At 44.6% G+C, this 11,425-nt stretch overlaps 2 protein-coding genes across 2 annotated transcripts; one reads left to right on the top strand and one right to left on the bottom strand.

Moving 5' to 3' along the window:
* The first annotated feature begins 7,443 nt into the window (after positions 1–7,443).
* LOC121979806 (calmodulin binding protein PICBP-like) lies at positions 7,444–8,685 on the top strand. The gene has a single exon (XM_042531798.1). The coding sequence runs from the start codon at positions 7,444–7,446 to the stop codon at positions 8,683–8,685; it is 1,242 nt and encodes a 413-aa protein (XP_042387732.1).
* A 362-nt stretch (positions 8,686–9,047) lies between these two features.
* LOC121981065 (scarecrow-like protein 3) lies at positions 9,048–11,251 on the bottom strand. Its single transcript, XM_042533408.1, has 2 exons — positions 10,650–11,251; positions 9,048–10,476 (listed from the first exon to the last, which is right to left on the bottom strand). Exons 1-2 carry the CDS (start codon positions 10,668–10,670, stop codon positions 9,076–9,078), a joined length of 1,422 nt encoding a protein of 473 aa, XP_042389342.1. The 5' UTR covers positions 10,671–11,251; the 3' UTR covers positions 9,048–9,075.
* Positions 11,252–11,425: the final 174 nt, after the last annotated feature.

The following is an 11,425-nucleotide window of genomic DNA, read 5'->3' as shown; positions in this document are numbered from 1 at the left end:
TATTAGTTATTACAGCTATATGGATCAGATATCCATTGGGGGGGCCCCCACAGGAGCCTCTAGGTTCAAAAAACCTAGCTCTAGGTTCAAATAACCTAGAACAAAGTAAAATTAAACAAGATTAGATTTTATTATTCAGTTGGCATCGTGCTTGGATCAGATATCCATGGGCTGCAGCTCTAGGTTCGATAACCTAGTAACCCTGTTGGATTCGGAACTTGCAATCCCGGTTCTCGTAGGGATGCGCGCATAGCAAGACAGTTGTCGGGCCCCAGCAGGATGTTTAGTATTTTCATCTATTATATGTATAGTTTTCAAATTTGAAACCAATGATGAAAACACTAATTTAGCTTTCAGTTTCAGGTTCAATTTACATGATTTGAGTTCATGTACAGATTTAGACATATGCATGACTAGTTCGGTTTCATGCTCGTTTATATGTTATGCCATGTTTCAGCCAGTTTATGCTTTGTTTGATATGCCATGCCATGCTTGCATGTTCAGTATGTTTTTTCAAACAACATGATTTAAAATCATAATTGCATCGTATGCATGATTTAGTGAGGTAGATGGTTTCTTACTAAGCTTTAAGCTTACAGTACTACTTTTCTTACTGCAGATACAGGTAAAAGAAAAGTGGACTAGCGGAGGTCGGAGGGCGATGCTACAATGATGTGTGTGTGCAAGGGTTCTGGAATAAAGATCCTTGGGATCTACACGCTTTTAATTCAGTTTTAGTACTTAACACGTCCGGTTTTATGAATTAGTCTTGTTACAGTTTAGTGAACTATATCTTGTTTAGTCATCATGTTTAGAATATGAGTATTCACATTCTTGAGTGTTTTCATGTATCTAGAACCGGTCTCAGTGAGTTGTGGCACGCCCGGTCGAAGTTCTCGAAATCGAAACTCGATTTCATATCGAGTTGGATCGGCCGCCGACCGATCCGCTAAGATCAGATCTCGGATCGGCCACCGATCGATCCGCAGGCATACAAGATGTTATCAGATGCTATCTCGATCGGCCGTCCGATCGATCCAAAGACCGAAGAGAGTTCGGGACGAAATACCGATCGGCCGACCGACCGATCGATGAGCACCGGATCGGCCGACGCACCGATCCGAGGCGCAACGTAAACATAAGAAGCGCGATCGGTCTACCGACCGATCAGTGCACTCCTAGACCGATCCAGATGCGAACAGAACGCAGCAGAAGCACGGAGGCTCACCGATCGGTCTCCCGACCGATCCGAGATCCCTGATCGATCTGCGAACGATCTGTGAATCGTTCCGAAGGCTCAATCGACTTACGGATCGGTTGAAATGTCTGACTGCAGCTAGCAGGACATCCAAGAGGCATAGATTGTCTCTCCTAGCATGTGTACAACACTCAGGTACTCCTAGAATGTCAGGTTAAGACTTTACAGTAATTAGTTTAGCAAATTTCAAATTTGCTCAGTTTTCCGCACAGTATTTTCAGTAGTTAATGTAGCGATCCGGCTCACAGCCTGGTACCCAGGAGTTGGGTTGTTACAGTAACACTCCCAACCAGCATGCTCCAAGTGTCAACATCGTCCTGGGATAAAGTTTGCCTCCGGGCGCCTGGATCCCTTCCAGGCACCCGGACTTCCGGGCGCCCGGAGCCATTCCGGGCGCCCGGACCCTCACTGTTCCCTACCTGCAAAACAGTATTAGTCCGAGGCAAATAAACCCTGCAGCACAGTTTGTTAGCACATTTTTACAGACACGTTAAGTAATAAAAATTAGCATCAAGAGTATGACTTAGATTCCGTCTTTCCGAGACCGGAATCTAGTCACGATCTCGACTTAGATATCCGAAATGGATCTAAGCCGGATCGACGCCTAATGTCCCCTTCCCGGGAACGCGTCCTCACAGTCACTCCCCTCCAGTGACTTACCTCACTTACCTGCCAGACGTCCGGTCAACCCGTCGACTTCTGGTCAGCCCGTCGACCCGCTTGGACTTCTCGCCAGCTATCCGGTCAGCCCGTCGACCTAGCTGGACTTCTCGCCAAGCGTCTGGTCAGCCCGTCGACCCGCTTGGACTTCTCGCCAGCTATCCGGTCAGCCCGTCGATCTAGCTGGACTTTTCCTGCACACTTGATCAAAGTGTCAGACAACAACACAACTAACTTAACCTATTTGTCATTCATCAAAACCTGGGTTAGACCGTTAGTGCTACCCGCACCAACACTACCTTCTCGCCTTGGTTCATCCGGAGGTTCGTCAACTGGTTCCGGAGGATGTCGCGCCTGGCTAGCTTCGCTTCAAAGGTACCTTCATGAAGCTCCAGGAATTTCTCCCAGAGATCTTTCGCGGAGCCGTAGCTTCCGATCCGATTTACCTCCTGAGATGGCAGTACACTGAGTAGATGGAACTTAGCCTTTCCGTTGGCGACGAAATCGGCTTGCTCCTTTTTGCTCCATGTGTTTTCTTCTTTATCTTTCGACGCTGCAAAACCATATTTCATTGTAATAAGAATATCAAAATATGTTTTAAAAAATACCTCCATTTTGCGCTTCTATGTGGCGAAGTCTCCGTCGAACTTCGGGGGATGGATGTTCGCTCCGGCCATCGTCTTGATTGTAGTGCTTCAGTTGGCGATTAGTCCTTCTGAGGCGATCAGGATCTGATACCAATTGTAGGTGCAGCGGAGGCCGGCAAGAGGGGGGTGAATTGCTGAAAACAAAAATAAAACTACCCTCCTCGGATTTCAACTCAGAAAAGTAATAGTAAAATAAAACAAGCAAGGAAATAGAAATTAAGTAGAAGACAGGATTTAACCTGGTTACATCCAAGGAGGTTGTTAATCTAGGGCAGTAGAAAAAGCTCAGTAGAAAAATCTCCTTTGCTGAAGGCGGAGAAGCCTTTTACACTTTGGAAGCTTAGAACTATTGCTAGGAAAGAGTACACAGTTGATTGCTTGAGTTGTTGTTTGTTTCCTGGCTCCGGGGGCTTTTATATAGGTCCTGGAAATCTTATCCCGAGAGTCCAAGGCGCCTCTAACTGGGTTCAAGGCGCCTCCAGCTCAGTCAGCGGATAAAACTTTATCCGCTGCGCAAACGGTCAACTTTGACTGTTCAAGGCGCCTTGAACAAGCCTTAAAGGCGCCTTCAAGTTGAAGGCGCCTTCAAGACTGTTGAAGGCGCCTTGAGCTGGATTTTCCAGCACAGCTCCTTTTTCCAGCTCCTTTGCGTGGGCTTCCGATGCTCCGATCTTTTAGGTGATTTCGGCCAACCAGAATAGGGCTCACCCGAACCCAATTCCCGACCTTCTCCTCGAGCAGCCTTCCGTCCCGGTTTAACATCCCTCGAACGCCGCGCACACTCTTCACGCCCACCGGAGTACTCTTCCGCAGCTCTCTCATCTTTCAGACGCATCGAGCCCGTCAGCTCCCTTCCTGTGCCGTCCTTCTCGCTAGCTGCGTCTTCCGCTCGATTTCCTGTGCTCCTAAGCTCCTGCACACTCAGACACAGGGATCAAACACAGCAGGACGTAATCAACTTGGTTGATCACATCAAAATTACCACAGGGTCCTACATTTTCTACATTTGAAGTTGATGAAACAAGATGTGCATATATGAAGGAGGAGCCCAAGCATAACATTAACTTAAAGGCAAAAATAGATGAACTAGAATCCGAAACTTCCCTTGACGATGACGAAACGGTGTTCATGATAAGGACATTTTTTTAAAAATTTAAAACTAATAAATTCAATCAAGTGTAGGACAAAAGAAGAAAAAGTAAGGTAAGATGTTACCATTATAATGAAGGACACGTCAAAGACAACTGTCCAAAATTGAAAAATAAGAAAAAGAACAATAAGCCAATCCTGACAAAGCATAGGAATCTAAAGACGACGTGGGACAAAACGTTGTCCAAGTCGGAGATCGAAGCCCTTGTCGGACTTGCGCTAGTGGCAAATCACCAAGAAGAAGACAAAGCAAACTTATCCAAAATGAGTATCGATAGCATCGATGAAGGGGGAGCAACATCAAAAGAAAGCAACATATCAGGGGGAGCGTAAGAGATCAATAAGATAAGTTAGGTATGGTATTTACCTCCTTACCAGTTATTTAAATTTATTAAAATTTTATAAAAAAATTATTATCAATTAGAAAATAATAATAAAAAATATTAAAAGAAAACAATAAATTAAAAGGAATTCTAGCTATATCTCGTCGATTAGAAGATTTTGATAAAATAAAATTAGAAAATAAAAATTATAAGAACAAATTGAGAAGTTAAATACTACATATTTGAATTCAAATTTTAAAAATAATCAAAGACTAAATTGGCACTTTAGATATCACAAGGGCCAAATCAGAAAATTATCAAGAAAATATATTTCAAGAATTTTTTTTTATTAATCCAGTAAGTAGAAATCTATTTTGAATTTCAAAATCATATTTAAATTGAATTGTTATGCATCCCTTATTGTTTAAAGTTTTTTTTGCTTACAAATAAATTACTTTGTATGATTTCTGTTAGAGATTAATATAATTTAATTTTTTTATGAAAGAGAATTTCATCATTTATCAAGAGAAAATATTTCAAAATTTTTTTACCATTAAATTATTTTGTATGAATTATTTAATAAAAATTATATTTGTCCATTTAAAAATATCCTGCTGAGTTATTTTTATAATATTTATTTTTCTGTGAAATTTTATCATTTTTTCTATCTAAGAGAATTTTTAAATTTTTTTTACAATTGGTGAATTTTATATAAATTATTTATCTAAATAAAAATTTTTAATATTAAAAACTCTTGAAAATTTATTTTTTGAAAATTTATTTTTTTCTTTGAAGTTATTTGCTATTATACATTCTCAGAAATATTTCAAGATCTTTCGAAGTTAATAACTATTTTTTGTGCAATTTTTTAGAAAATATATCTTTATATAAAAAAGAATTTATTTCTACTTAAAATAATATAAATTTTTAAAAAAATTATCTGCTTTATATATGACTGTTCAACTGTTATAAAAATTTTTAGAATTTTTTCAGTCTAAATTTTTTTAATTAACTTTTCCAAATATTATTTATCTAGATTTTTGAAACTTAAACTTCCTGATTTTTTTTGGATGATAGTTAGTTTTTTTTTATTTTACCTTTGACTCTATTTAACATTTATTTTCAAGTTGTTTTCATGGATAATCCATATTTTTAATATGATCAAAGGGAGAGAAGTGGAGATTAAATCTAAGGGGAGAGTAATTTATCTATTTTTTGTTTGCACATTTTGTACTTGCAAAATTTATTACCTTGTTATCTGTTTCTTAATTTACTCTAACTTAATTTGGGTTGCTCACATCAAAAAGAAAGATATTGTAAGTATCTTGTGGTAGTTTTAATATGATTAACCAAGTCAAGTTTGATCCTATTGTAATTTAACTCTTGTTTCTAAGTGTGCAGGAACTTAGGAATATTGGAAGTCGAGCGAAAGACGCAGCTAGTGAGAATGAAGATACGAGAGAGAGAGTTGATAGACTCAGTGCGTCCGAGCGACGAGGTGTTGCGGAAGAGTACGCTGGCAGACGAGAAGGAAGCACGCGACGGTTCCAAGGGATGAGAAACCGGAGCGGAAGGTTGCTCGAGAAGGCCGAAAAATGGGTTCGGGTGAGTCTTATTCCGGATAGCTTAAATCACCCAAGTGAGCGAAAACGGAGCAAGAGCCCGGACTGAAAAGTCAACAAGGAGATTGACTTTGGTCCAAGCGCTAGGATCACCTCTGCGCCCTCGAGGCCCCTCACCCAGTGGGGGCTTTATCGACACCGTCCGGACGCCCAAAATCTTTCTGGATGCTCGGAACAGAAAGTTTATCGAAACTCAACATGTCGCGATCCGTTGCGACCTGAATTAAATTTATCCGTGTCCAGACGCCGGAACCCTTTCAGGCACCCCGATTAGAGCTATAAATATATCTTTGATTTCAAAAGCTAAACATGATACTTGTAAACGTTCTACCTTTTGTTTAACTTTGTATTCGAGTACTTTAACTGTTGTAAGAGGCTTCTCCGCTTGAAGGAGATTTGATAGTGAGATTTACTTACCTTGGATTATCAATCCTTTGATTGCAAACTAAGTAAACAATCTGTCTCTTCCTTCTTGTTTGTTAATTAGTTTTTTTTAATATAAGTATTTCTTAATAAAAACTTATAAAAATTGAGAAAGAGTGTTCATTTTTTGTGCAGGGTAATTCACCCCCCTCTTACCAGCCTTTAAGGGACTAACAGTTCCGATTATCCATATTTGAGCTCACATGAACCCAACTCTGATATTTTCCTCGAGCAGGCTTCCGCTCTGACTTCTCGTCCCTCAAAAGAGTTGCGCGCGTCCTTTTCACTTCATCGGTATAATCTTTTACAACTTCTTATCCCTCGGATATACTGAATCTATCAACTCGATTTTTATACCTTCCTTCTTATTTGTCTATATTACACTCAACTTCTTATATTTCTAAATTCCTACCTACTTAAATATAACCATTATATACACATAATATAATTTGACTTGATTGGTTATACTAAAAGTAACCCGGACAATTACATGCAGGGGCCAATAAGCAATAAAGACCTCGGAAAAAACAGTATGCTCCTACCCCCAACCGTTACTTTTTTTTCGTCTCTGGATTTGGTCGGCTCATAAAGTAAAAATGTCAAGTGTCGGTGATCAATAAAGAAAAAAATATGAAGATAAAAAAAAATGGTTTAATTTTAATAAAAGATGGTATAATTTACCAATCAGTTTGAGGTAGAAGGTCCGGTCCGACCTCTGCTTTGGACGGCCGGTGGACCCGGCCCACCAGCCTTTTCAGCCGACCAAAACCTAAATGGGCCCACCGGAATCTTAATCTTTAATCTACCGGGATGGCCCACAAGCACGGCACGAGAAGACGTGTTCCGTGTCGCCTCTGTTTTGCTTCCATTTTCCCGTTGCTTTTTGCGTGCGGAGTGGACATTTTTTAATAAAAATTAAATAACATTATACTAATTGTTATTTTTTATGGATTTCAAAATAATTAAACCCAACATTTATATCGAGTTCATAAAACAACAAATAAGGGGAAAAAAAAGAAAAAGAATAAAGAAATCGATAACGATAATAATGCAAGAACTCGATCCCCACTAGCTAAAGTGGAAATCAACATCATCATCCAATCAATTTCGACCACATTCAAACGTGTCCATCCAATTTCTTCTTCAACATAAATCTCTTCCCATAAACAAAATCATTGAACAAACGTCCAAAAAACGGATTCTCTTCTTCTTCTTCTTCTTCCAAGAAATCCATTTTGCAATTCTTGTTCAATCTCATACTCAATCTTTCCTTCTTCATGGTGCAAAGAAAAGCACCTGATGCAAATACCGTTGCTTCATGCATGGCCATGGCTTCCTTTCATCAGATGAAGCACGCAGCCATGGCGGAGACTCTGCCCAACTACATGAAGCCCACCACCAGCTCCGACGCCAAGAAGCAGCACGCTTGTGTTTCCTCGTCGGAGGATTTGAACAAGAAGAAGAAGAAGAAGAACTGCAAGGCTTTGAGGATCCAGCCCAAGAAGGCGAGCGTGAGAGCGACCTGCTCGTCGACTCTCAAGAGCTGCAAGTTCCCCGAGTTCCTCGAGCTCGGCCATGGCGGCACAGAAGCCGAAGGGGCGTCTGCAGCCAAGGTCTGCCCCTACAAGTACTGCTCCCTCAACGGTCATCTCCACGGCCAGGCCGACATCCCTCCGCTCAAGACCTTCTTGGCTTCGAGGAGAGAGAGCATGAAGCAGAGAGGAGCTTCGCCTTTCAGGAAGAGGGACACAGGGCAGGCGGCGGCGGCGAGGACTCGGTCCGGCTTGGAGATTTCTTCCCTGATCGAAGAAATTGGCCTCGATTTGTTCCTCGAACAGCCGGCGGCGGTCGAGGAGGAAGATGATCGGAATGATGCATGCTCAGATAGAAGCAGCGATGGGGTTTATAGCTTGGAGGCCATGGCGGGTTTTGTCGAGTATGTGAGCTGCGATCGAGATGTAGAGGAAGATCGCAGCAAAAAGGAGATTGAAGATGGAAATCAATTCATGGCCGAATCCATTGATTTCAATTTGGAAAAAGAAGAAGAAGATGATGATGATTATTATGAAGAAGAAGCTGAATTGGAGTCGAAGAAGATGGATAAATCTGAGAACAACACACCCAAAGAGCATGCTGTTCTTGATCAAGAACAACCTGCCACTGAAGAAGAGGCCAGAAATGAAGATGTTCAGATTACTGATACAAATGATCAAGACCACAACAATGGCAGTGTGCTCATAGTGGCTGATTCAAATTCGAACATCATCGAAGAACAAAAGGCTCCAACAGATGATCATGGCCCCAATGTGAGGCTGATGCACATAACAAGGAAGAGTAGCAGAGATGAGGAGCCGGAGCAACTGAAAGGATTCGATCCCCGGGCACCGAACTTCCTGCCCGAAGAGCCAGACCCGGAATCGGAGAAGGTCGACCTGAGGCACCAGATGATGGATGAGAGAAAGAACGCAGAGGAATGGATGATAGATTATGCTCTGCAGCAGACAGTCACAAAGCTGGGCTCTGCAAGGAGGAAGAAGGTGGCGCTGCTCGTCGAGGCCTTTGAAACAGTGATTCCTCTTCCTCCATTGCAAGCTTGTAGATAAAACCAACAAGAGGTCTGTTGAGTGGGAACTAAACTAAACTGGTGTTAATTGACATAAATAAACTGCAGGAATGTCTGCAGAGATCAAATGTAGATCAAGTGTGGCTTAATTAACTTAGATAAGTATGATCATGGTTAGTTAATTATTGTGATTAAGTAAAGCTGTATGAGTTTATGGAGTCTGTAGAAGATTAAAAGCATGACCTACTCTGGCTTTTTACAAGAGTGGTTGTGGAGGGTTTGTTATACTTGGTGTTAAGGTTACAATCAAGAGGCTTGTGATCAGGCCTCAACAATACATCGATTGAGCTATCTGTTAAGGGTTTTATGTACATGAACAAGCAGCAAAGAAGAAGAGAAAGAAAGAGAGAAGAGAAGTGTGGTAATTGATTCAGTGGAATGGCTGCTTGTTGCATTTCCATGAGGAAACAGAGAAGAGTGGTCGGTCCTGCCAACACATCATCAGGCAACCCTTCTCCTCCCTCACATTGTACCCTTCGCAGTGTCCCAAGTCCGGCAGCAGGCGGCGGCCCTGCAGCAGAGAGTAGTGGCTGAGCGGCGCCGCCCGGAAGCCCGCCGCGTGGAGCCTCCGCGCCCACCGCTCCACCTTCTCGTGCCGCTCCTTTCTCTCCCACCCGTCGCAGGCGATGATGTTCTTGATCTCCTCGCCCAGCAGCACCTTCTCCACCCTCAGCCGCTCCACCGACGCCCGCGCCGCTGTCGAGTCCAGGCAGTCGAACAGCGCCGCGTAGTAGAATAGCGCCTCCACGAACCGCTCCCCCAGTGAGCTACCGTTGTGATCCGCCTCCTGCTCGGTCACCACCATCAGCATCGGCGACAGCCCCTGCAGCGCCGCCAGCACGCTCTCCACTCTTGTCGCCGGAGATGGCATTGCCGAATCCCTGCTCGGGATGTGATCCTTGTCGAGGAACTCGCCCAGCGTCAGTTGCTGGCCGCCCGCCACTTTGGGCATGTCGGCGGCGAGCAAGGTGTGGAGCTGGAGAACAGAGTTGATCGCCAGCGCTTCCCCTGTTTTGATGCGCAAGATTTCGACGTCGAGGTTTTCCAGTTTGGTGACCACAGAGTTGAATTGGAAGGGGATGTCCAGCCGCTCGGCCTCCTTGGAGAGACAGGCGGCAGTGTGGTTGAGCAGGTCGCGGTGCTCGTGGACGCCGGTGATCTTGAGGTGCGGAGGGCCCTCCGGTCGCCTCCGCAGCCCCTGGAGGAGGGAGAGCCACTGCGTGGGGTCGGCGACGCTGAGGTCGACGATGTGCACCACCTTCTCTCCCTCCATCGCCTCCATGATCGCTTGGTTGGAGACAACGTAGGCGACGCGAAGGAAGGGGCAGAGGTCGAGGAAGTTGCGCCGTGCGGAGACGAACTCGGCGACAGGGAAAGCGGAGTCGAGGGAGTGGTAGATGCCCGGCCACAGGCGGAGGGCGCGCCGCGCGAGCGCCTCGGAGAAGTGGGACGCGATGCGCTGCATGGCGTCGCCATTGCGATCGGCCAGCAGCGCGATCTGCTCCAGGTAGGCGTTGGCGCGGTCAAGGCTCCCAGCGGCGACGTGGTTGGCGCAGTTGAGAAGGTAGTGGATGAGGCAGAGGCCGCGCTCGTCGGACTTGAGCTCGCATAGCCACGGCGAGAAGGACAGCGACGGCGACAGAGACGGCGGCGGAAGAGACATCATCGACAAGGTCTTGAAAGGCGATGAAGTCACCAACGAAGAGCCGTCGTCCTGGGCGGCGACGTTTCTCAATAAAGACGCCATTTTTTGTCGCCCGCCGACGGCAAACTGATCGAAATTTATAGAAATCAATCGAAAAAAAACTCAAAATCTCTGAAACAAAACACAAATCAACTCAAAAATACACAAAGAAACCGCCTTTCGACGATCGATCCTCTGTTCTTTCACAAAGCTCGAGCAACGCAAGAAAAGGGAAAACAGTTACAGACTCAAAAGCTTACAAAGGAAGGTCCTTTCTCCATCACCGCTCCCAAATAAAGCAGGCCGTCACCTCGAACCGCGTCCTTCTCAGCGGAAGATTTGTTAAGATTCACCACGACTCTCCCCCGCCTCCGCGGCCACACAAATCGCACGCACAGGCAGGAGAATCAGGGGTCGGATTGGGAAGGAAGAGAGAGTTGGGAAGAACAGAGAAGTAGCGCATCGAGTGCGGTGGCGACAAAAGCGAAGCCCTTTTGTCCGCGATCGCCTCGGTGTCTCCATGCGGAAGGAGAATTCCTTGCCTCGCTTTCCTGGCGTCGCCGTCGTCGGCCGCTTTATTCGGTGGCCGCAGAAGCCGCCAGAGGGGTCAAGTAGGAAACAAAGGGGGACTCCTCGTGGGAATTTGTCTCACGTGGGAGGGCCGCAAGCGTCCGCCATTGGTAGCGCGAGCAGTCGCTGGTGTCTTCCCCGCGAGGCGAGAGGAAGAAGACAGGGAGAGGAGGACGGTCGGGGTGGCGACAACGACGGGAATGGAGCTTCTTCGCCGTGGCCTTTTGGGAGCAACACGCAGGCAGAGAGCGCTTTTCTTCTTCTTTGACCATTCCACTTCCATTCTACCTCATTAAATTATAAAAGAAAAAAAATTATATTCTATGATCAAGGCCCTTAAAGAACTTGGCCCATTAGGCCTATACTACAAGCCCAAAATCTCAAACTTATTCTATGAACTTCTAATCCCTCAAACTTATTTATAGACTTGTTTAAAATATCTCAAATGTATTAAATTAGGTTAGAA

The sequence above is a fragment of the Zingiber officinale genome, chromosome 5A, assembly GCF_018446385.1.
Source record: "Zingiber officinale cultivar Zhangliang chromosome 5A, Zo_v1.1, whole genome shotgun sequence".
NCBI classification, from domain to species: domain Eukaryota; kingdom Viridiplantae; phylum Streptophyta; class Magnoliopsida; order Zingiberales; family Zingiberaceae; genus Zingiber; species Zingiber officinale.
This window is presented reverse-complemented; position numbering and strand designations above follow the sequence as displayed.